A 24,332-nucleotide genomic window follows, 5' to 3' on the forward strand; every position below is an offset into this window, starting at 1 on the left:
GTATAAGCTAGAATCATGAAATTTGGTACACATATGTCCCTTAATCGTGCCAATGTGCGCACACAACGTGATGATCCTATCATTCTTATAAGTGTGTCAAACAATAAAATATACTTGTAAAAATCACCAAATTTACGAACAATCCAGAAATACGGCCAAATTTAACGTATAAGGGAGAGAGATACGACAAAATGTCACAGGACCAAAGTTGTAGATCACTCCGAATTGAAGGGACATTGTGCCATCCGTTTTGTGATACGACTTACCGTTTAGCCAAAAAATAGCTCAAAAGGAATGTCTGCGCAGTCATTAAAATTGCCTCCATATTTCGATATCTTTGGGGTTAAAAAGTGAAAAATTTGAACACATTGGAATTTTCCCGTCGGTTAGGGACCAAAAGCTATAATTTCACCAAATTTCAATTGTCTACCTCGTCTCGCAGGTTGTGCCGCCATCTTGATTTTGGGGATGGGGGATAAAAATGAGGAAATTTCCGAAAATTTTTAAGCCCACGGAACCTATAGGTTATCGTTTTGGATATACTATACGACTGTGTTCTTATGCTGAGCCCAAAATTTGAGCCCCCCCAGCGTGCCCCCTTCAGGGAATTTTGAGAATTTCCGATTTTTCTAGGGATCCTGGGGTCATCAGTTTCCCTCGTACCAAGTTTCAAATTTCTGAGATTTCTGGAAGTGCCTCATTAATTCACGTCTTTTTTCATTTTTAAATATTTATATATACATCGCTCCAGCCCGACTTGCTTTTATATATATAGATAGACGGATAAGCATGACCACGTTGAAAAGTGCATACTTCCACTTCGAGATTCATATCTCCTAAACGGTTTATGATATTAAGAAACGGTTTGCGCCATCAGACGCCTCATTTATCGCTCTACATGTTTGTTTCTAAACCATTTCCTAGTAACTCCCATATTAAGGGGGTAAATTGAGTTCAAATTTTGAATCGGGTGAAATTTGGGTGCATTTTTAACATTTTACATTACATTTTGCCTACTTATGTATAAGCTAGAATCATGAAATTTGGTACACATATGTCCCTTAATCGTGCCAATGTGCGCACACAACGTGATGATCCTATCATTCTTATAAGTGTGTCAAACAATAAAATATACTTGTAAAAATCACCAAATTTACGAACAATCCAGAAATACGGCCAAATTTAACGTATAAGGGAGAGAGATACGACAAAATGTCACAGGACCAAAGTTGTAGATCACTCCGAATTGAAGGGACATTGTGCCATCCGTTTTGCGATACGACTTACCGTTTAGCCAAAAAATAGCTCAAAAGGAATGTCTGCGCAGTCATTAAAATTGCCTCCATATTTCGATATCTTTGGGGTTAAAAAGTGAAAAATTTGAACACATTGGAATTTTCCCGTCGGTTAGGGACCAAAAGCTATAATTTCACCAAATTTCAATTGTCTACCTCGTCTCGCAGGTTGTGCCGCCATCTTGATTTTGGGGATGGGGGATAAAAATGAGGAAATTTCCGAAAATTTTTAAGCCCACGGAACCTATAGGTTATCGTTTTGGATATACTATACGACTGTGTTCTTATGCTGAGCCCAAAATTTGAGCCCCCCCAGCGTGCCCCCTTCAGGGAATTTTGAGAATTTCCGATTTTTCTAGGGATCCTGGGGTCATCAGTTTCCCTCGTACCAAGTTTCAAATTTCTGAGATTTCTGGAAGTGCCTCATTAATTCACGTCTTTTTTCATTTTTAAATATTTATATATACATCGCTCCAGCCCGACTTGCTTTTATATATATAGATAGATGACGGATAAGCATGAGCACGTTGAAAAGTGCAGACTTCCACTTCGAGATTCATATCTCCTAAACGGTTTATGATATTAAGAAACGGTTTGCGCCATCAGACGCCTCATTTATCGCTCTACATGTTTGTTTCTAAACCATTTCCTCGTATCTCCCATATTAAGGGGGTAAATTCAGTTCAAGTTTTGAATCGGGTGAAATTTGGGTGCATTTTTAACATTTTACATTACATTTTGCCTACTTATGTATAAGCTAGAATCATGAAATTTGGTACACATATGTCCCTTAATCGTGCCAATGTGCGCACACAACGTGATGATCCTATCATTCTTATAAGTGTGTCAAACAATAAAATATACTTGTAAAAATCACCAAATTTACGAACAATCCAGAAATACGGCCAAATTTAACGTATAAGGGAGAGAGATACGACAAAATGTCACAGGACCAAAGTTGTAGATCACTCCGAATTGAAGAGACATTGTGCCATCCGTTTTGTGATACGACTTACCGTTTAGCCAAAAAATAGCTCAAAAGGAATGTCTGCGCAGTCATTAAAATTGCCTCCATATTTCGATATCTTTGGGGTTAAAAAGTGAAAAATTTGAACACATTGGAATTTTCCCGTCGGTTAGGGACCAAAAGCTATAATTTCACCAAATTTCAATTGTCTACCTCGTCTCGCAGGTTGTGCCGCCATCTTGATTTTGGGGATGGGGGATAAAAATGAGGAAATTTCCGAAAATTTTTAAGCCCACGGAACCTATAGGTTATCGTTTTGGATATACTATACGACTGTGTTCTTATGCTGAGCCCAAAATTTGAGCCCCCCCAGCGTGCCCCCTTCAGGGAATTTTGAGAATTTCCGATTTTTCTAGGGATCCTGGGGTCATCAGTTTCCCTCGTACCAAGTTTCAAATTTCTGAGATTTCTGGAAGTGCCTCATTAATTCACGTCTTTTTTCATTTTTAAATATTTATATATACATCGCTCCAGCCCGACTTGCTTTTATATATATAGATGACGGATAAGCATGAGCACATTGAAAAGTGCAGACTTCCACTTCGAGATTCATATCTCCTAAACGGTTTATGATATTAAGAAACGGTTTGCGCCATCAGACGCCTCATTTATCGCTCTACATGTTTGTTACTAAACCATTTCCTCGTATCTCCCATATTAAGGGGGTAAATTCAGTTCAAGTTTTGAATCGGGTGAAATTTGGGTGCATTTTTAACATTTTACATTACATTTTGCCTACTTATGTATAAGCTAGAATCATGAAATTTGGTACACATATGTCCCTTAATCGTGCCAATGTGCGCACACAACGTGATGATCCTATCATTCTTATAAGTGTGTCAAACAATAAAATATACTTGTAAAAATCACCAAATTTACGAACAATCCAGAAATACGGCCAAATTTAACGTATAAGGGAGAGAGATACGACAAAATGTCACAGGACCAAAGTTGTAGATCACTCCGAATTGAAGGGACATTGTGCCATCCGTTTTGTGATACGACTTACCGTTTAGCCAAAAAATAGCTCAAAAGGAATGTCTGCGCAGTCATTAAAATTGCCTCCATATTTCGATATCTTTGGGGTTAAAAAGTGAAAAATTTGAACACATTGGAATTTTCCCGTCGGTTAGGGACCAAAAGCTATAATTTCACCAAATTTCAATTGTCTACCTCGTCTCGCAGGTTGTGCCGCCATCTTGATTTGGGGGGATGGGGGATAAAAATGAGGAAATTCCCGAAAATTTTTAAGCCCACGGAACCTATAGGTTATCGTTTTGGATATACTATACGACTGTGTTCTTATGCTGAGCCCAAAATTTGAGCACCCCCAGCGTGCCCCCTTCAGGGAATTTTGAGAATTTCCGATTTTTCTAGGGATCCTGGGGTCAACAGTTTCCCTCGTTCCAAGTTTCAAATTTCTGAGATTTCTGGAAGTGCCTCATTAATTCACGTCTTTTTTCATTTTTAAATATTTATATATACATCGCTCCAGCCCGACTTGCTTTTTTGGGGTTAAAAAGTGAAAAATTTGAACACATTGGAATTTTCCCGTCGGTTAGGGACCAAAAGCTATAATTTCACCAAATTTCAATTGTCTACCTCGTCTCGCAGGTTGTGCCGCCATCTTGATTTGGGGGGATGGGGGATAAAAATGAGGAAATTCCCGAAAATTTTTAAGCCCACGGAACCTATAGGTTATCGTTTTGGATATACTATACGACTGTGTTCTTATGCTGAGCCCAAAATTTGAGCCCCCCCAGCGTGCCCCCTTCAGGGAATTTTGAGAATTTCCGATTTTTCTAGGGATCCTGGGGTCAACAGTTTCCCTCGTTCCAAGTTTCAAATTTCTGAGATTTCTGGAAGTGCCTCATTAATTCACGTCTTTTTTCATTTTTAAATATTTATATATACATCGCTCCAGCCCGACTTGCTTTTATATATATAGATTACAATAAAGTTAAAAATCAGAAAGCACATTCCAATTGATTGTCAAATGGCATATTGTTAAAAACTTGAGGAAAGTTGAGCATTGATAATAGTCTTTGTTTCTTGAAGTTGATAATTATTGATTTTCATTTAAATGCTTATAAATTTTGAAGAATTTTTATATGGCGTGGTTCCTTTTTGATATAATGTTAGTTAGAATCCTGGTGTCGTAGACTATATTGGAGTTTATGTAGATGTCATTAGGTCATCTTCTTTGATGTAGTATTTGTTGTTAGACGTGTTGAAATGAGTGTACTAGTCGAAAGGAAACGCTGTTGTAGTAAAAGTTGTTGTCAATCAGTGGGTAGCCAAGTGGGTGTTGAAATTCTGTAATTAAAGAGTTATTTTGAAAATTTAATGAAGAATCATAATTTGAATTAGGGGGTTAAATAGTGGAAGTTAAATGAAAAGTGTTGACACTTACCCCTTCGACCGCTGAGATGTTAACTTATGTTGAGAGCTTTAGAGCAACTGGCAGTCGCAAAGCTCTTACTTCGCGTGTTGTATTTGTGAACTCTTGGTGGAGGGGGTTGAGCATGAGAATGCGTGGCTAAGGGCTTATTTGTTGTGCATGATGGGGAGTTGCCAGCAGTGGGAGAAAGGGACGGAGGTTTAACAACATGCCATTTGACAATCAATTGGAATGTGCTTTCTGATTTTTAACTTTATTGTAATATCTCTTAATGTCAAGAATCAACCACCTATCTCATAATTCTCAAACAATGGTCATGTTTTTAGACTCAAATATTAACACAAATATTATTAAGTAATAGTATACTACATTTTAGATTGTAACAGTTGTTTAACGATCTCTAATCCATTTTACAAAACATAGTTACTTTTTAACAGTATTCATAAGTCATTTCCAATCAGGTATCTAATCTATTCCTATGGCTGATGATGCTTACTATTCATAGGCGAAACATGTACCATCCAATGTATTAATATGTTGTTAACAATTTTGATAAGGACAAAGTCCTAATTTTTAAGAATGCATTGTATTGAATAGGTGGGTAAAGAAAAATATACTAGTGTTATTTAATAGAAATACTTTCAATACGGATCCAAAAATGAATTTTATCACGTGCCATACCGCTTAGTCGAGCAGCTTGACTCCTTTCTCCCAAGTCTTCCCAGCCCAAACTTTGCAACATTTTTGTAACGCTACTCTTTTGTCGGAAATCACCCAGAAAAAATCGAGCTGCTTTTTTTCCGGATTTTTTCCAATTCTGGAAAAAAGTAATCCTGGTGAGAGTCCCATACACTGGAACCATACTCTAGCTGGGGTCTTATATGCCCTCTCCTTTAAATCCTTACTACAACCCCTCAACACCCTCATAACCATGTGCAGAGATTTGTACCCTTCATTTACAATTCCATTTATGTGATTACCCGAATGAAGATATTTTTTTATATTAACGCCTAGGTACTTACAATGATCCTAATATAAGGAACTTTCAGCCCATCAATGCAGTAATTAAGACTGAGAGGACTTTTCCTATTTGTGAAACTCACAACCTGACTTTTAACCCTGTTTATCAAGATACCGTTGCCTTCTGTCCATCTCACAATATTTTAGAGGTCACGTTACAGTTGCTCACAATCTTGTAACTTATTTATTACTCTATACAGATTAACATCATCTGCAGAGTCTCATCTTTGATTCCACTTGTTTACTCATATCATTTATATGTATAAGGAAACAAAGGTCCAATAATACTGCCTTGAGGAATTCTCCTCTTAATTATTACAGGGTCAGATAAATCTTCACCTACTCTAATTCTCTGAGATCTATTTTCTAGAAATATAGCAACCAACTCAGTCACTCTTTTGTCTAGTCCAATTGCACTCATTTTTGCCAGTAGTCTCCCATGATCCACCCTATCAAATGCTTCAGACAGGTCAATCGTAATACAGTCCATTTGACCTCCTGAATCCAAGATATCTGCTATATCTTGCTAGAATCCTATAAGTTGAGCTTCAGTGGAATAACCTTTCCTAAACCCAAACTGCCTTCTATCGAACCAGTTATTCATTTTGCAAACATGTCTAATATAATCAGTAAGAATGCCTTCCCAAACCTGACATGCAATGCACGTCAAGCTTACTGGCCTATAATTTTCAACTTTATGTCTATCACCCTTTCCTTTATACACAGGGGCTATTATAGCAACTCTTCATTCATTTGATATAACTTCTTCATGCAAACAATAATCCAATAAGTACTTTAGATATGGTACTATATTCCAACCCATTGTCCTTCGTACATCCCCAGTAATATCAATTCCAGCCACTTTTCTACTTTTCAACTTTTGTATGTTATTGTAAATGTCATTGTTATCATATGTAAATTTCATACTTCTTTAGCATTAGTCACCTCCTCTATCTGGATATTATCCTTGTAACCCCATAGGCTTCACTACTATTCCTTTCTTCTGACCTTATTGTTTTAGTAAACAAGGTTCACATAAGCTAAGATAAATCTGGACATCTCTGTATGTTATAGTATGGTACTTTGACCTTAAGAATTTTATCATTTGGTTGTGTCCACCGTGACCAGTCATTATATGAGCATCATGCAGAATATCATTATTGAGTGACTCAAAAGAAACTACATAGTCCTCACAAGTTTCCCAATTGTTTGTTAATAACTCACTGAAATGTGCTGCAATACCATGATTAAGTACGTAGGAACACTTACTTTCACCAAAGGTGAATTTCAATGCAATTGTACTATATGGGAACATAAGTTAAAATGTATCACATATATCTGCACATGAACTCCTCTTGTATTTTTAGCAACAACTTTTAACGCCCATAAAATTTCTGCTTTGGCTACTTAATCTTCATTAAAATAAGAAATAGCTCAGTGTACCAATTTTCCACTTTCTATCCCTGCTTCAGTCTTTACTGTTTCTGATGAACTAACACACTGTTTTACAGCAGCATTATCAAGAAATCCCTGTCCAATGTCTACACTTCTTATTTCTGTTGAACTAGTAGCCACACTTCTTAATTCTGTTGAACTAGTGCTAGGTTTGACAAAAAATTATGGCTGTCTTGATTTAATATTCTGAAGCTGAGTGTGTTCTGGCCCAGTTCTATGTGAATGAATTGCCCATATTCATTCACATATTCCCCATATTGCTGAGTTTAAACTTTTTCTGCACACATTACAGTAAGCTCCAAATTTATTGTCTGGTACATCACTTAACCAATCTACAAACTCTGGATTAAGAGTTGAATCCAACCACTGATAGTTGAAAGTTGTTTTCCTTGCCATCTTATCTAATGCATAGGGCTAATCTGAAACAAAAGAAAAACATGTTAATTGTACAAAATAACTATATCAAAGCACAAATACATTTATCTCAGCAATGTAAAAATACTCTGTTGGAATAAAAATATACGTGTACAGCTTGGTTGGGCCAGAGCCACCACACACTGTTCAGCATTTCAACAAACTCATCTTGTTTTAATGCTACCATAGCCTGAAACGTACATTTTTTATTTTTAAAAATAAAATTCAACTTACCTCACCAATTGATTACTTTTCCTCACTTCAAAGGATTCACAGGTTGCAGTTTGTCATCAGTGTAAATTACCTGACACATAACAAATTTGAGTCAACTTCCCTGACTTTCGCTGCCACACATCAATTTTTAAAAAACTTCCGTGACTTTCCCTGACAATTTTGTAATTCACTGACCATCCCTGAATTTGCCTAACTTTCCAGGTCACTGGGAACTATTATTATTATTATTATTATTATTATTATTAAAGCGTCTTTATTGTGGCGAAGTTAGGGCTCCCGGCCCTTTCTTACACTTAACCACTTCATGTATATACAATGTATATTTTACATAAAATTTAAACATATGAAATCTTTACAACCTAAAGTATAATTAAAGCAACTAAAGTATCACTAACTAAACTAAGGTGAGTAAAGTATAACTAAATTATATACAGGAACACATTGCAATAACAACAACCATATTCACTCTCATTCATGCATCCCATTCACACTCAAGAAAGACTGGAAGTGCTTAAAAGATGACGCTGGCAAAGGATTTTAAATTTTGTCTTAGATTTAGCTTCCTTGATGTCATTGGGGAGTTCATTCCACCAGCTCGTGGCGGAGATTGTGAACGATCTGTTGTAGGTTGCGGTTCGATGCACAGGAATTTCTAGCGTACAGCCTGACCGGGTATTGAATAGGTGCAGGGAACTAAGGTAGCGAAATCTGGTGGATAGGTAAGGAGGAGTGTTTTCAGAAAGCACTTGATACAGCAAAGTAGTTGCGTGGAGTCTACGTCTGTCATTCAGTCGTAACCAAGATAATTGTGTATAGAATGGGGATACATGGGCGTATGGTTGTATGTCGAATGCATACCTGATGCATGCATTTTGGGCACGTTGCAGTCTCATGCTTTGCTCGTTATTGATATCAATAAAAACTGTATCACAGTATTCGAGAATTGGAAACAAGAGTGATTGAATGAGCTTTATTTTCAAGGACCGAGGAAATATATTTTTAAACCGCTTCAGAGGATGCAGGCTTTGATATACCTTTTGGCACACTTTCATCACATGTTGCGACCAGTTCAATGTTTCGCTTATAGCCACACCAAGATTCATAACTGTTTCACAAAATGGAATAATGGTATTGTTTAGTGCTACAGGAGGAATTTCGTATTGTTTTAAGACGTGTAAGTTTTTTGAAGTACCAATGATTATTGCTTGCGTTTTAAGAGGATTAATTTTGAGATTGTTACTCAATGCAAAATTACTTATGAGACTTAAATCAGCATTAACTTTTTCTACAGCACTCTGAATTTTATCAGTTCTTGAGTGGTAGTAGATCTGCAGATCATCAGCATAAAGATGATACTTGCAATGTGTAATCGATTTGGCAACATCGTGTAAGTAAATTGCAAACAGCAATGGTCCAAGTACAGACCCTTGGGGGACACCAAGGGGTTTGTTAAGCCACTCAGATCTGCTATTATTTACTTTGACACACTGACGGCGATTTTTGAGGTACGAACTGAAAAAGTTTATTGCCGTCTTGCTGAAATTTAATGAATCCAATTTTGAAAGTAGCAGTTGAGGAACAACAGTATCAAAAGCACTAGAAAAATCAAGTAGAACCAGTACAGTCACTTGTCGAGTGTCCATTGCCTGTCGGATATCATCAGTTACTTTCAGTAGGGCAGTCGTTGTGCTGTGTCCTTTCTTGAAACCAGATTGGTAAGGGTCAAGCAGTGAGAAGTTAGTCAAGTAAGTGAGGACTTGTTCGTGTACCAAGCGTTCTAGTACTTTGGAAAGGGGTCGGAGAATGGATATAGGGCGATAATCTGATGGTAAACTAGGAGAATTCTTCTTAGGAATAGGAATGACGATACCGTGCTTCCACACAGTTGGGAATACTCCCTGAACAAGGCAATGATTAAATATATGCGTCAGAATAGGTAATATGGCACCAATAATATTTTTTATGAAAGATAATGGTATGTCGTCATTACCCGGAGCATCAGACTTGAGGGAGTAAATTACACGCTTCACATCGTTCGCCCCAACTTTTTTGAAAGTGAAATTTACTTGATTTACTCGGGAATGAGCATTTATGGCGTTAATATCATCATCAGTTAGGTCATCAACTGGTTGATGATGATGATTATTATTATTATTATTATTATTATTATCATTATTAGGATAGTTAGCATCATAGTCATTATTGTCAGTAATATCATTATTAGTGTATGCTGCTTTCGTAAAATGAGAATTTAGATCATCAAGTGGTATACTGGGTGTCTGCATGGTTAGGCTGCGACCTATACCCATCTGATGCAAATGTTTCCATATTAGTGCTGAATTTCGTCTGTTTGTTATCTCTTGAATATATTTATACTTGCTGTTACGAATTAATTTCTTAACTTGATTTCGGAGAATACGGTAATTTTCGAAATCACTAGTGCTTTCAGTTCGCCTAAATCGCCTATACCAAGCATCACGATTTGCCATGACCGACTTAATTTCATTTGTTAGCCAAGGAGACGAAGGGTGAGAAACTCGAATTTGCTTCTTCGGAGCGTGTTTGTCATACAGTCCTAATATTAAAGAGTTCAGTCTGTCAACCTTATCATCAATGTCATTAGTCAGTAGAATGTCATTCCACGGCAATTGATATGCTTCATTTCGTATTATCTCAGTATTAAAATGCTTGAAGTCTCTTCGCATTATGTACCTGGTTTTATACTTTGGTGCCTTGAGAGAGTAACATAAGTATATGAGATCGTGGGTCGAAATACCTGGTACAGCAAGCTGTCCATGTTTTACCACTTTCTGCGGATTGTTTGTTATAATAAGGTCAATCAGTGTGTGAGACGTGTGGTTTATTCTGTGAACATGGTTAGTCGCGTCTAGTGTTAGTATATTGTAATCCAAGCCATGGAATAGGTTTTGTAAGTATGTTGATTCGTTACTTGTAACTAGGAGATTAGTATTGAAGTCACCAAGAATGATTATGTTTTCGTACAGCGGAGTTAACTTCGATAATGCCACTTCTAGGTCAGATATATGTTGTATGTCCGGCGCCTTGTATACCACTCCGATCAGTAGTTTTTGATTATTAACCAAGAGTTCAACAAACATGAATTCAGGTCGAAATGGAGTCTTAGGATCTGAGGTCATAATTATTTTACTTTTTAAGTCGCTACGGCAATATATAGCGCATATCGTAATCTATAATCTTCATTTCCGTATTGACAATTGCACAATTTTTAATATATAGCGCAATCGCCCCCTACACGATTTAAACGATCTAGGCGATGTAACGTCATGTTATTCAGCTTTACGAGATCAGATTTGAGTGACTGCTGTAACCATGTCTCTGTTACACAAATACAATGCAAGTTACTGTTACTAAATAGAGCCTGTATTTCGTCAAAGTGACAAAGAAGCGATTGTGCATTGATATGACAACACTGAAAATATTGTTGGTGGGGAGCTAACTTTTCCTTAAGAATGTCTCCTGCCACAGCTGGTGAAGGGGAAGGTAAGGGTGAAGGCGGACGACAATGAAGAAGGATAGGGTCAATGACATCACGGACATGCTGTTCGGTTTAAATAATTGACTCATTTACGTTAGCCATTGTCAACAGAAAAATTCAAACTACTCACCTTAGTTGTTTCATAAGCACCTCCAGAAATATTTACATAATCACTCACACACACACTATCACATTCACATACACAAACATTATACGCTATTATATCACTCATTGTTTTTCCTAGTCAATCTCGTCGCTCACATAAGGCTTATTAATTGTGCCATGCTGCTAACAAACATTTTCTGTCCATTGTCTTTCAAAACAACAATGCGGCCGTCCTGTGTCCACACCCGTCGGAGTCCGAAGTGATCACGTGCCCTGTTTAGAATAGTTTTTCTGATACCTGTCAGGGATTCAGTCAGTAGAAGGCCAGTTCCTTTTAACAGCCGCTTGGTCCTCCAAACTCTGTCCCGGTCATGGTAACGCACGAACTTTATAATTATAGGGCGCTTACCCGTAGCAACAACTTGAGCTGTGGTTCGTTTTAGCACTCCTAAACGATGGCAACGATCTATATCAGACATAGTTATATCTACATTTAACTTGCCCTGTTAAACCCTGTTATAGTTTAAAAGTTATTAAGATGCATGTGCTATACACAAAAACATAACAGACTTGCATAGTTTCCCGCAATACTACACCCGTAGGTTAAGACATTTTCCATTAAAGATACAGAAGGGCGAAGAGAAAATTGAAATCTTCACAATACTGTTGTCTTTAAATTGTCCCCTCCTCATCAATCTAAAATCTCTTATATTTAATTCTTCACTGCAAACAAGCTAGTAATGCTGAAGTTATTTTAAGGTGATTCAATGATAGACATACCTAGCCTTTCATGAAGTTCCTTCTTCAGCAATTCAAGTCCTTTAAAGTTCTCCTCGGCAAAGTCAATAGCTTGATTCGTTTTCTTCAGTTCAGAAGTGATACCAGCGAAGATTTCGTCAAGATCCTAAATGGATAAAATAATGGTAATTTATTGTTTGAGAACTGAGGTACATAACAAAACACAAGCTATATAAGAAAGTAGGATGAATAAAGATTTAGAGAAGCCTTCACAATGAAGTGAAGAAACATAAGATTTAGAGATGGTATCATGACAGTGTCCTTCCCAAACAACACTTTTGCAATAGCAATCATCATCATCATCATCATCATCATCATCATCATCATCATCATCATCATCATCATCATCATCAATGTCCCACTCCAGTCGCCAGGGTGTGGTTAACAAGCCTCCTCCACTCCTTTCTGTCCTTCCACTTTTCCTGCTCCATTACTTCTGCCATATCCAGTCCAGCTTCTCTAATGTCCTTCAAAATCTGATCCATCCACCTTCTTCTCGTTCTTCCAACTGGTCTCTTTCCCTTAACTTCTCTTTCCAATTCCCTTCTTGCCACCCGTTCCTTTCCCATTCTTTTTATATGTCCAAACCATCTCAGTCTTGCTTTCTGTATGTTCCATACTAATGGTTCTATATTTTGCTCTGATATTAATATTTTGAATTTATCTCTTCTTGTATTTTTAACTGATGTTCTTAAAAATTTAATTTTTACTGTTTGGATCTTACTATCTTGTCTCTTATTAGTTACCAGTGTTTCTAGTCTGTATGTTACAATTGGTATGAAATACTGTTTATATAATGTTAATTTCATTCTTTTGGGAACTCTGTCATCCCATAAAAGCTCTCTGACTTGATGATAAAATGTTGTACCTGTACCTTTACTTAGTCTGTTATTAATTTCAGGGTTGATTTCATTACTTCCATTAATAATGCTACCCAGATATGTAAACTGTTCTACATTCTCTAACCGTTCTCCATCTATGTTCACTTGGCTTCTCTTTTTCTCTCTTCCACAGTGCATGACTACAGTTTTCTTTTTACTAATTACCATTCCAAACTCCTTCAGATTTCCAATCCAAATATCCAGTCTCCTTTGTACTTCCTTTTCTCCCTTTCCCCAAATCACCACATCATCTGCAAATACCAAAGCATTCACTTCATCACTACTGATACACTGTTTTACACATTTTATGATTTCATCCATCAATATAATAAACCATAATGGCGACAGTGCACTTCCTTGTTTGAGACCTTTTTTTGTATAAAATGTTTCAGAGTCACCACTTGTACACTGCCTTTACTCTCACGATACAACATTTTTTACTTGTTAATTAATGATTTTGGTACATTCCTTTTCAGTAGGCATTCCCATACGTTTTCTCTTAACTGTATCATAAGCTTTTTCCAAATCGAAAAATACGAATATGATTTCCTTGTTCCTTTCCAGATGTTTTCCCATTATCATTCACACCGTAAATATCAGGTCTATTGTTGATCTATTCGGTCTAAAGCCATATTGTTCTTCCTCTAACTGTTTTTCTATTATATCCCTCAGTCTTTTGTCCATGACTTTCTCCATTACTTTTAGCCCATGTGATAATAGGGTTATACCTCTATAATTTTCACATTTCTTCCTATGTCCTTTTTTGAACCATGGTACAATGCTTCCTTGTTGTCAATCTTCAGGTATCCTTTCATCCTTCCACATGGCATTGAGGGCTCTGTATAGCCACTGTAGTCCAATGCTTCCTGCTGCCTTAATCATATTAGCATTGAATTCGTCTTCTTCACTTGCTTTACCTTTGGTCATTGCCTTCAGTGCCCTTTCAAGTTCCAACCATGTTATCGGGTTCTCTTCTTTTTCTCCATCTATTATTTCCATTTTCTTATCTCCTTCTTCCTTCGAGCAGCCATCCTCATTATGAAGTTTTCCAAAATACTTTGCCATCACCTTCTGAAGACCCTTTTCGTCATGTACTATGAATCTGTCTTATCTCTCTAATGCCTTGAGTTTTTCTTGATATATTCATTTCGATTTTATTACTCTATATAATAGTTTCCTCACCTATCTTGCTCAATTTTGATTGTAAACTCTCCCCAACATTTCTCCTTTTCTTCCTTGATACTCCTCTTTACTTGTAGTTTCAATCTTTTGTATTTCACATGTAACCGTCTATCTTATTCTCATCCCTCTGACACAGTTTTTGCTTTTCTTTATCCATTTCTTTCTTCACCTTGTTCCTTTCTTTTTTAAATTTTTTTAAATATATTTGGTCTGTCCACCACCCTGTCCCTTTCCCTTAACCTTTGCGTTTGTTTTCCCGCATACCTCAACTGCTGCTTCCACAAATGTCTGTCTTAAATTGTCCCACTCTTCTTCTCCATTTTGTATTTCCGTGTTAGGTAACTTCCTTTTTATACAATCTTGTGATGCCATTCATTTATCCTTCCTCCAATTCCCAAATCCTGACATTTGGGGTTTCTTCTTCAATACAATTGTAGGGATTTTTATTTGTTTTAATTCCACAATTAATAATCTACCTTCCATACTTTCACTGGGGATTACCTTCGTATTCATGACATCTTCCCCATTCTCGGTCAGTTATTATAAAATCAATGAGTGTTCCATACTGTCCATCCCAACTATATCGGCTGATCTTACGGCTATTCCTCTTCATAAACCATGTGTTCTTTATTATAAGGTTATTTCTGATACAAACGCCCAACAGTTTCTCTCCGTCTTCATTTCTATCGCCATACAAATGTGGGCCCAGAACATTCTCATATCCCATTCTATCAGTGCCTACATGAGCATTCAGATCTCCCATTATCATGATCCCATCTCCAACAATACGTGTTTCCAGTTCATTGAGGAATTCTTCTTTCCCTTCTATGCTACATCCTGTCTGTGGAGCATACACCTGTATTATCTTCAGTAGTTCCTTGTATGTGCATTATTATAATTCTTTCATTTACATACTCACTTCAGTTATTTGTTCAACATTCTGATTCACTATAAATCCCACTCCATTTCTTTTCTCTTTACTGTTACCCATCCAGTATAAGGTGTACCCCTTTCTTAGTTTCTTCATTCCTTTCCCTTTCCATTTTACTTCACTTAATTTGTACTTGCTTTCAACTACAATACATGCAGTAACAATATTGTACAATTTTATCATCACAGTGGGAAAAGCAAACAGTGATATGACAGAGTAGTAGAACAGTGAGCAAGCAAGTTGTTGCATGTTGCATATCTATAGGTGGGCCGGCGTAAGGTTGCACATGACAGCTGCGCACAATGTTGGTCACACTGCAATGGCGCAGGAAGCGATGTTGCCGCCGCAACAACAGCTGATTGCACGACACGTGAGTTTTTAAGAATATGGGAGAAATGCTTTTAATGTCATCGCGATGACACACAATATAAATGAAATCGGTTGACAAAAATCTAACTTTCAACACACCGATTAAGTTTACAATAAAATATTTCATGATACAAGATAAATATACTACGAAGTTCTTATTATCGCGATTTTAGAAAATACGGAAGAAATCGGCCGACAAGAATCTCACTTTAAACACACTAATAAATGTTAGAATAATATACACCGGTGCTAACACAAAAGGTTTCAAATAAAATCTATAAAATTTACGAAAATTCAGAAACCTTTTTTTCATACCTGATTCGCAAAGGTAGAGGCTCGATACCCTCCAGATCACTGCCATCACTATCATCGCCTTTGTTGCCATCGTCGTCTAGGCAGATCATCAACTCCTGACAGTCACCGATGATGCCATGTATTGCCATTGCCGAGTTAATGAATGTTGCGACATAGCTAACTTTCTTCCTCCACAAAGCCGCATCCATTCAAGCAATAATCTCCCGGAACAGTCCTTCCACTTCAGTAATTGTGAAGGACTTGTTATTAGTGCATACATAATGTTTTACTTCACCCCATACCGTACCAATACCAACTCAATGAGGTTGAAGTGACAGTGGTACGGTGGCAACCTAATAACCTCGTGCCCTTGTTCCTTCGCTACCTCGTCGACTAATTTAGTCATACACATATGCGCTGGTATATTTCCTTACTGCAGCCTTTCCACTAACAGTTCTTTACGGGCGCTAGAAGTAGGGGTCTTATCCATTATTACGGAGTGGTACGTGCATTGTCCATAACAATGACAGAAGGGACTTTGAGATGTAATAATCGTACAAGTGTTTTTGTATTGCATCAGCCTGGAAAGAATTAATTCCTGTTATAGGAGATAGCTTAATTTGTTTCTTTCCCAGGGTGCTGTGAAACAAGTCCCTACTATCAGCCCCATTTCGCTACTGCTATGTTCCCCAGTCGCTTTTTCCTTCAGTTCTTGGAGTGGAACACCTGTCTGAATAACAGTATGCTTTGAAAGCCCGTTTCCTCTCCCTCTTCTAAAACTCACGAGTTCTCAGCACTAATTCTAATGCCTGACTATTAAGGGCCACTCCGCGGCGCAAAGGATTATCACTTTGCGGTTCATGACTAGATTGTCGTTTCTGTGACATTGCAATGCATTCGTTAAAATAAAATTTCACAATTATCTTACAAAGAAAACAAAACATTCATAAACGCGCGAATCACACCTGACCATGTGCTAGCGGCGACAGACAAAACATCAACACTTCAATACGGTAGTTAAGCTAGTTATAGATGGCACCACTATACTACCCATATTGCCAACAACAATCAACTGAAAATAGTTCATATTTACTTTGTGGTTCACTTAAACCTTATAATATTTTCTTAAATGCTCATATTTGTGTAAGCAAATAAAAGATTATAAGCATTATACGGAATTAAATACGAATTAACATGAATAAAATGCGTAACTGTATCTGACATAAAAAGTAGTAGGCTGGTGATTCTGAATGACGAGTGACGTTCTTCATTTCATTTTTGTAGTGGTGCCAACATGAATTACAACTGTCAAGTGCAACCTTGTGCCGGCCCACCTGTACATGTGTGTGGAAAGACATTCATGATAGTTTAAACACAGAGCTTACTACATAACATGAATACAAATTTTGTTTGCTGATAACCTTATTAATTTCACTTATTATTATAACTCACTAAATATGAATATAAATGCAAACCAAGGTGCAAAATCAGGGGGGGGGAGGAGGAGGATTCCTCCACTGATGATTTTTCCTCATAGGTTCCTCTCCACTAAAACTCCCCACTGGGTGGGGGGTTTCTTTCATTATAAAATAATGAGGAAAATGCAGAACACACATATTACTGAAATTAATGTTTTTTTACTGTGCATATTTTCATAAAAACATCAGCAATAAAACAATGTAGCAGTGGCAACTTTGCACCTGCAGCCTATTGTTCATCTTTCACTCTAGCAAGTACATCTGAAACCCGCGCAAAAATATAAGTTAGTTGAAGCGTTCCTCCCAGGTGATCGCTCTAAGCAGTTTGGGCTTTCACCTCTCCAGTGTGTTTCAAATAGGTACCCAATACGACAATATTTACTTAAGGAATGTACATACAAACTGACAAATTTGTTTAGTCAGCACATAGCTCTGTTTTTTTTGTTTTTGTTTTTTTGCTATTTGCTTTACGTCGCACCGACAGTGATATGTCTTACGGCGACGATGGGATAGGAAAGGCCTAGGAATGGGAAAGAAGTGGCCGTGGCCTTAATTAAGGTACAGCCCCAGCATTTGCCTGGTGTGAAAATGGGAAACCACGGAAAACCATCTTCAAGGCTGCCGACAGTGGGGTTCGAACCCACTATCTCCTGATTACTGGATACTGGCCGCACTTAAGCGACTGCAGCTATCGAGCCATAGCTCTGTTAGAGGAAGGTTCCACTAATCTATATAAAGTTGTAGGGGGTCCGCTGTCTAATTATGTTCGTTTTGCCAATTTTTCAGATATTTATCAGTTTTAGGTCAACTCAATACTGAATTGGTGGTTTTTATTTTTCCTGTCTGTTTCTTTTAAAACGGCTGGATAGATCTTGACCAAACGTCACATTTAGTGTATACATATCCCGGGGAAGGTTTTGATATGCATATCATTTTAAAATCTTGGAAGAGACTGGGTGTTTCGGTTTTCCTCCATTTTCTCTTATACTATTGTCTTTCTGTAAACGCCGTGGAGTGTATGTAAAATGTTTCTTCATTATACACAACTTTTGTTATGTTCATAATTTACCTTAATCTTCAAGTGACAGAGAAAATTACTATTTTCTGCGGGTATCATGCTCTGCACTCAGTGACCAACAGACAGACAACAAACCTACAGGTTACCATGGCAGTGTCTCTGACTGCATGCCAGTAGGGAAGTAATGTATTGCCATTTTCCTCATCATTCCTGTAAATTCATGGTTGTTCCTTGGGTAGAAAGCAAGAGAGACGTCAATCGGCCATTCTGCGCGATATTGGTGGTATATCGTTGGAGGTTATAACCGGCCTCGAATAGCTTAAGTAATAACACCATTAGTCATCTTCTTATCAGTTAACCTAAGAATCGCTGCGCTTAAATATCTCCTCTGTTACCGCTTTCTTATATCCTTAACTCATATAAGCATAATTTATTGAGTGGCATTTGGTTTTCCAATACATTCACTTGGTATTTACATATTATTGTCCTATCGGGCTGTCCTGAGTTATTAACATATTTTCTATTAATTTCAACTTTCTTAACTGTATTATTTTCTTACTCCGCACATATGCGCATGCTAATCCCGAAGCCTGGACACACTTTTTTTTGAGGAAATATTCTAAGCTATGCAAATGTATAACTTTTGGCCCCGGATGATATTGGAATATGGATGCAATTTTAACGACGGTGCAGACCTTAGTTTCAAGATAATTGGTGGCTAAACGGTAAGTCGTATCGCAAAACAGAAAGCACAATCGCCTTTCATTTTGGTGAGGGGGTTCCTATGACTTTTTGTCGTATTTCTTATACATTAAATAGAGCTGTAGTTCTCCATTTCAAGTTCATTTTGTACTTTTTACATGTATATGTTATCGTTTGGCATACTTATAGGAAAGATGTATTTTTTTTTTTTTGCTAGGGGCTTTACTCGCACCGACACAGATAGGTCTTATGGCGACGATTGGATAGGAAAGGTCTAGGAGTTGGAAGGAAGCGGCCGTGGCCTTAATTAAGGTACAGTCCCAGCATTTGCCTGGCGTGAAAATGGGAAACCACGGAAGACCATCTTCAGGGCTGCCGACAGTAGGATTCGAACCCACTATCTCCTGGATGCAAACTCACAGCCTCGCGCCTCTACGCGCACGGCCAACTCACAAAAGATGTAATCATGACATTGGGCACACACATTGACATGACCAGTGGCCACATGTTTGCCAAATGTTATGATTCCAGTATCACATGGGTATCAAAAATATAAAATAGTTTGTGAAAACTGTACCAAATTTCACCCCATTCAATGACTAACTGATTCTAACCCGTAAATATAGGGGATACGAGAAAATGTCATAGGACCAACCATATAGAATACTGAACGAGGTGTCGCATGGTGAAGTCCATTTGTAGATGCAATTTGGTATAATCTTACTGACTGCCTTTACAGTAATTTATGGAAAAATCCATATACAATGTAGAATATCGTAGCGAAGCACGGGTACATTTGCTAGCAAGGCAATAAATCAGAACAAATTACACCTTGTCTGACCCTTCTTAAGACAGGGATAGTCTCTCATGAACTTCACAGCTGAACAGATCCAAAATCTCAAAACGATCATCAGATATTGTGCACTAAGGTCCAAGCAGTATGTGTCTGTCTTTGTGGACTTAAGAAAGCGTATGACTCCATTGACCGGGAAGTCCTGCTAAACATCTTAAATGAATTTGGAGTTGATTTGAAACTGCTGGCATTAATTAGAGCCACCCTGACCGATACAAAATCCAAGGTGAAGTTCCACGGATGTCTCTCGCATTCCTTTGACATCAAAACAGGAGTCCGACAAGGTGATGGGCTATCCCCGATACTCTTCAACTGTGTTCTTGAAAAGATCATCAGAACCTGGCGGGTGAGATTACAGGGAACCAACTACAGTCCATTGAGAATAGGAACCAAATCCAAGGGTCTTGCAACAGACTGCTTAGCATTTGCCGATGATATTGCTGTTCTCTCAAACGACATAGAAACCGCTAGAGCTCAAGTTGAAATTTTAAAGGAAAATGCCGAACAAACTGGTTTGCAGATATCGTTTGAGAAAACAGAAGTAATGACTAACATCAAAGAGGCTCCACCAAAACTCCATACAAAATACGGGGACATCACCCGAGTAGACAAATTCAAATACCTGGGTGAGATCAACATGAAAAATGGACTGGACAAAGAAGCACTTCAGGAGCGAGTACGCAAACTGGAAATTGCCTACCAAACATCCCGCACAATCTACAACAAAAAATGCCTTTCCCAAAACACCAAGATACGTCACTATGAAACAGTTCTGAAGCCAGTAGTTCTATATGCAGCCGAAACCCTGTCTCTAAATGCCAACAAAGGACTCCTTGAAGAACTGGAGAAAAGAGAACGCAAAATTGTGAGAGGAATCTTGGGATCAAAGTACAGAAATGGAATCCATCAAAAGAGATCCAACAAGGAAGTCTACAGCAAAATAGAGAAAATTACCGACACAATCAGAAAAAGACGGGCACGATTTTACGGTCATCTGAAAAGAATGGACGAAAGAAAGTTAACTAAAGAAATATTTCACTTTTTTGATTCAAACCCCAAAACCACAATTCACTGGTTTAGAAATACCAAAGAAGACCTGCAAATGCTACATATCTCAGCTGAAGACGCCCTTAACAGAGATCTCTTCCGCAAGAAAATATTCACGAACGGGCTAAACTGAGATGAGCAACCGAAGAGAAGACACGGTGCCCCTTGGACAGAGGAGCGTAAGCAGGCCCACTCACAAAGAATGAGGGAAATTTGGGCTCTAAAGAAGGCCAAGTTCAGTGTCAAATGCAACAAGACTTAACGTGGTCCTTGATGGCCCCAGCGAATTATATATATATAATAATAACTCTATATGGATGACATTAAGCTGTATGCCTCTACCAAACCCCATCTCCAACATCTCTTCTCAATTACCAAGACGTTTTCTTCAGATATAGGCATGCGGTTTGGATTGGACAAATGCAGAACCCAAACTGTCATCAGAGGATCCTACTCAGCACAAGGGACACCTTCGAGTTTAAGCGATGAATCCATACAACAGCTGGAGGAAGAAGAAATGTACAAATACCTCGGTTTTCATCAGAGCACCTACAAAAGAGATGAATATGGCCATGTGGAAGCAAAAACCTCTTCACGGGAAATACCCCCATGAAATGGATCAGCCTCATATCGACAAACCTGCGTCGCACGCTTGGCTGACCTACTCCGGTCTTTTCCCAGAAACAGAAGGATTTGTTCTGGCCATCCAAGATCAAGTAATTGCTACACGGAACTACCGTAGATTTATCATGAAGGATCCAACAGTTGTCTCAGACAACTGCCGCCGCTGTTCCAGAACTACAGAGAGCATACAGCACGTCATCTCTGGTTGCCCACACTTGGCCAACACCGATTATAAGCACCGACATGATCAGGTAGCAAAAATCATTCGCCTGAAACTTTCTGTAAAATGTGGATTTCTTCAGTCATCAACTGCATATTGGAAATATACACCTCCACCAATTCTCAAAAACTCTTCATATAAACTACTATGGGACCGAGAAGTCATAACCGATGTCATGCTCAGCAACAATAGGCCAGATATTACTCTAATCGATAAATCAAAAAGATCCGCATCCCCTATAGAAATTGCTTGTCCAAATACCTCCAATCTGCAAACAACAATAGCCACAAAGATATCAAAATACACAGAACTGGCAATAGAAATACAACGCCTGTGGAAACTAGAATCAGTCACCACAATTCCAATGGTAATATCATGTACCGGTGTTATTCCAAAATGCTTGCACGGCTCTCTGGCCGCATTAAACCTGCATCGTCACACATAGGTAGAACTACAGAAAGCCACCCTCCTGAGCACTTGCCACATTGTGAGAAAGTTCCTAGAAACGACTTTTCCTCTGACTCAAGCCAAACAGCATGAAGTTCCAGGCCGCAGTTCCAGTAATACTGAAGAACAGACTCCCAAAACGGGGACATAAGAAGTCTGAAGTTGTTTGTATTTATTGTATAAATGTATATGTTGTAATTATTTCTGTTGTAAATATTTGTACATATATGTAGGCCTCCCTGTAGTTTCATAATCAAGAGGGCGACTCCTTGCTTAGGCCGAGTCAGCCCATTATGTTACCGGCACAAGCCGAGCCTTCCTAAATTGATACAAATAATAATAATAATAATAATAATAATAATAATAATAATAATAATAATAAAATGGTTCATGGTGTGGATTACTGAAGTCACGTCCTAGTTCGTGAACCATGGGCTAATGCTGAGTGGCCTAGTAAGTGGTCCTGAGAGTCGGGATACCAGTTGCTATGGAATGGAGTGGGCATCTCGGACTTATTCTGAATCATGACCTTCCTTTGTGCTCAGGCGGCTAGGACTATGCAATCCACCCGTTGTCCCTAACACTTTAGAGAATAGATCCTCACTTGGATTACGTGTAAGTAAGGGTAGCACCCTAATTCACAGAATTTACCGAGCTCAGAACGTTTTAAACAAGCCTCGGACCTATGGGAGTAACGGAGTCCCTCTCCCATTTGACAGGTGAAGGACTCCTTTGGAAACAACTTGGCGAACGAACTGGAATTTGATGGGGAGCTTTCAATATTAATGGGGCTTAAGGAAGAAAGAAAGTTGAACAGGCTGAGTCAGTAAAGAGGATGTGCCTGAATGTGTTAGGAGTTAATGTTATTCAAGTAAGGGGAGATAAGGAAGAGATAGGAGACTATGAACTGTGCTTGATAGGTGTTAAAAAGGGAAAGGCAAAGTGTGGGGTAGGACTGTTCTTCAGGAATACTATTGCACACAACATAGTTTCTGTTAGGCACATATATGAGCAAATGATGTGGGTAGATTTGGTGGTTGGAGGAATTAGGATGAGAACTGTCTCAGTGTATTCACCATGTTAGGGTGCAGATGAAGATGAAGTTGACAAGTTTTATGAAGCACTGAGTGACATCATAGAGTCAACAGCAAGGATAGAATATTGCTAAAGGGCTATTTCAATGCGAGAGTTGGAAATTGATCTGAAGTAAACGAAAGGGTGATTGGTAAATGTGGGGAAGATATGGAAGCTAATAGGAATGGGAAGCGTTTGCTGGACTTCTGTGCCTGTATGGGATTAGCAGTTAGAAATAGATTCTTCAAGCATAAGGCTATTCACTGCTACACATGGGAGGGTAGGTGTACCAGATCCATAATAGACTATACCATAGCCAACTTTCAATTCAGGAAATCTGTCAGGAATGTGAGGGTATTTTGGGTTTTCTTGATGATACAGACCACTATCTGATATGTAGTGAACTAAGTATCTCTAGGCCTAGAATAGAGAACGTGAAATCTGTCTGTAGACGGATAAGGGTACAATACCTCCGGAACGAGGAAGTTTGACCGAAGTACATGGATATGATTAGTGAAAAGTTCCAAACAGTGGACAGTAAGCAGGTTCAGGATATAGAAAGAGAATGGGTGGCATACAAGGATGCTGTAGTAAAAACAGCAAAGGGAATGTGTCTAGGAACAACTCTGTGTATAGATGGGAAAAAGCGAACATCTTGGTGGAATGATAAAAGTACGAACAACTTGTAAATGTAAAAAGAAGGTGTACCAGAAACGGCTCCAAACAAGGACTGATGCAAACAGGATATTGTACATAGAGGAAAGAAACAGACAAAAAAAAAAGTTGTTGAATCCAAGAGAAGTTGTGGGAAGATTTTGGTAATAACCTGGAAAGGCTAGGTCAAGCAGCAGAGAAACCTTTCTGGATAGTAATAAAGAATCTTAGGAAAGGAGAGAAAAAAAGAAACGAATAGTGTTTTAGGTCAATCAGGTGAACTCATGACAGA

The 24,332-nt window shown here is 38.2% G+C and overlaps 1 protein-coding gene across 4 annotated transcripts in view; it reads right to left on the minus strand.

The window, feature by feature from the left end:
- The window catches only part of LOC136872764 (uncharacterized), a 96,717-nt gene that overhangs the window by 54,818 nt on the left and 17,567 nt on the right, over positions 1-24,332 (minus strand). For all 4 annotated transcript variants that reach the window (XM_068227526.1, XM_067146596.2, XM_067146597.2 and 1 more), the window contains exon 3: positions 12,249-12,372. In XM_068227526.1, the coding sequence (XP_068083627.1) occupies positions 12,249-12,372 (124 nt within the window). The remainder of the gene's footprint in view (positions 1-12,248; positions 12,373-24,332) is intronic.

The sequence above is a fragment of the Anabrus simplex genome, chromosome 4 (assembly GCF_040414725.1).
Source record: "Anabrus simplex isolate iqAnaSimp1 chromosome 4, ASM4041472v1, whole genome shotgun sequence".
NCBI classification, from domain to species: domain Eukaryota; kingdom Metazoa; phylum Arthropoda; class Insecta; order Orthoptera; family Tettigoniidae; genus Anabrus; species Anabrus simplex.